The 2,471-nt window shown below is 41.7% G+C and overlaps 1 protein-coding gene across 1 annotated transcript in view; it reads right to left on the bottom strand.

Annotated features, from left to right (window-relative positions):
- Positions 1-457: 457 nt before the first annotated feature.
- FAT1 (FAT atypical cadherin 1) overlaps positions 458-2,471 on the bottom strand; it is a 120,673-nt gene continuing 118,659 nt past the window's right edge. The window contains exon 29 of the mRNA XM_006766093.2: positions 458-963. Within this exon, the coding sequence (XP_006766156.1) occupies positions 899-963 (65 nt within the window). The 3' untranslated portion in view covers positions 458-898. The remainder of the gene's footprint in view (positions 964-2,471) is intronic.

The raw sequence follows: 2,471 nt of genomic DNA on the forward strand, positions 1-2,471 counted from the left end.
AAAGTGCTCAGAGCGGCCGGCAGCCCCGGCGCCACGCCTCCCCCACGCGCGGGCAGGCGCATCCTCTGGAGACCCCGGCTTCGCTCTGAAGACAGCCCCCAACCCCCGCCCAGTTCTGAGAGCCTCTCGGAACCGGGCTCACTTCCTAAAATGTGGGCTTCATTTTAGGCAAGTGCCTTCCACTCCAGGAAACAGAGTTTGCACAGAAGCCGTGTGCTAGCATCTAAGACATGCACCTGCCCGCAAGGACCCCCGTCCTTCAGCTGCCCCTCCCCGATGCCCCCCGCTCCATGTGAAGAGGGGGGTTGGCTCAGCTCAGGACACAGGGAGGAAGTTTTGCCCTTTCAAAGAGGTCTCCATGTCAAGTCACAAATGTCACCTGATCTGCACTAACTCCTTGTCATTGAAAAATACTCTTTAAAATAGTAACAGTAATCTTTAACATGCTAACATTTTAAAAATTTCCTATATAATAATGATAATGTAGTAAGTTTACTATAAAAAGTTATACTATTTTTCATTAGCCCTAAAAAACACAAGAAAGTATATTAATACAGGTGTGTATCAAAGCATGCTTCCAAATCAAGCAAAATGCAAACGCTGAAACATAATACATTTTTGATAGACCACATCAATGTGTTATTTGTTAAAAGTCTACAGATCACTGTAGAGAATATAAAAGTATAATAGTTGTTTTTTTTTCAAACCCTCCCAATGTGCGGATAGTTTTTTTTCTCCCTTAGGATTGTGAAATCCTATGGCAGAGAGGGAAAGGCGAGCGGATGGCGTTTAGAATGCAGGGCGCGAATAAGGAGTGGCTTGGTTACTGCGCATCCACCGAGCGAACCAGGGAAGCAAGTCAGCACGGGGCCCGATCTTTGCCAATTTTTAGTGCATATCAATCAACAACTGGCATGCATAAGTCACCTCTTGATTTGCCCAGGTCAGGAGCAGCCAAAGACTCTTTTGGTGGCAGAGTAGAGAGAAAAGAAAACATTTATAATTAAAACAGAAAGACGGCTGAAAAGGCAAACAAGACAAGTACATGATTCAACACAAACACATAACGGCCCAAGTCAGCCATGTACCCTGCCTGTAAGCCATTAGCTATGAAAATTCCAAATGGCTGAGACATTTATGTGGCACGAATATAATGGGACATGAGAATGGAGCAAAAAAAGATGACCGATGATGATGACCTGGCGACTTGGCCGAAAAGCTCAAACTTTATTTTACTTTCTTTTCCCTGCTTCAGCAATCTAAACCTGAAAGCACACGTTTTGTTAGGAATAGTTAAAATAAAGTATATAGCCTGTAATAAAATGTCAATTGATTTAAAAACTGAAATTACAGCTTCATGTTACTGAGAAACATGATGAAATCGCTTTGTCTAATACCAGGTTAGCATCAGTTTACTTAGGTGATAACCCCAATACATCTAAAGCTACATAAGACATACTTAATAAAAACAGTATAGCCTTCAAGTGTTCATTAAGGTCAGAGATATTCAAGAAGGAACTTAGATACTTATAAGTAATTAAAAGTAAATCTCTCCACCCCACCTCCCCTTCCAGTATGATTTGATATTTACATTGTTCACCTTTCCCTGGAGGACCATTAGCTACACTTACTGCTCAAGGCACCCACATTGTAATTACACTCACGCTTTGCACACTCATTTATACTCAGAACGCCAGCAGGAGCGAGAGAAGGCAGTTGTAAATCCCAGACCCCGGGCAGGTACTGGCCCGGCTAAGCTCCAGGCTCTTGCCTTTGAAACGAGGGTGGAAATCCCTCAGAGTTATTACGAGGATTAAGTAAGATAAGGCAGGTCAAGCTCTCACTGGCAGCTATCATCTTGAGTCTTGCTATTGCGAAAGCTGTAATCATGGGAGAAGCGTGGTTACCTGAGTGCTTTTCTAAATGCTTTCTATGCCTTCCACAATGTTCTTAAGAACCCATGTAATAAAGTAATTTGGAACAAATAAGATTTGATTGATGGTTCTCTTCCAGGCATTTAAATCAAGAACTGAAGAGAACTGGTGGCTCTAAAACATGAGTAAGCCACCATTTAGTTAACATGCATCTAGAGAATATTTTCAAAAGTCTGGTAAAAATGCAATCATTGCTTTTTTAAAAGAGGATTGACAGCCTTTGTTAATAAATGGGCACTCGATAATTCTTAAAATGTAAGCTAGTTTTCAATTTTAAAATCAATATGCCCCCCCTCAAATTATTTTACAAAGGAGGTTGCAGCGAAATAACTGTTTCCATTCTGTTTCTTTAAACGCTATCAATATTAAAAATATTAGAATCCTATCATGTTAAAACTAAAATTCACTAGGACAAAATACAGATTACTTGCTGGTTCACCAAACGAAAGCACGGTACTTCTCAGGAAAATAAGCGTCCGCTTCATCAGTAACTGGAACGGGCAACACTGAGACCTCTCGCCCCCACCCCCCACCCCT

Source organism: Myotis davidii, unplaced genomic scaffold (assembly GCF_000327345.1).
Source record: "Myotis davidii unplaced genomic scaffold, ASM32734v1 scaffold1040, whole genome shotgun sequence".
NCBI classification, from domain to species: Eukaryota; Metazoa; Chordata; class Mammalia; order Chiroptera; family Vespertilionidae; genus Myotis; species Myotis davidii.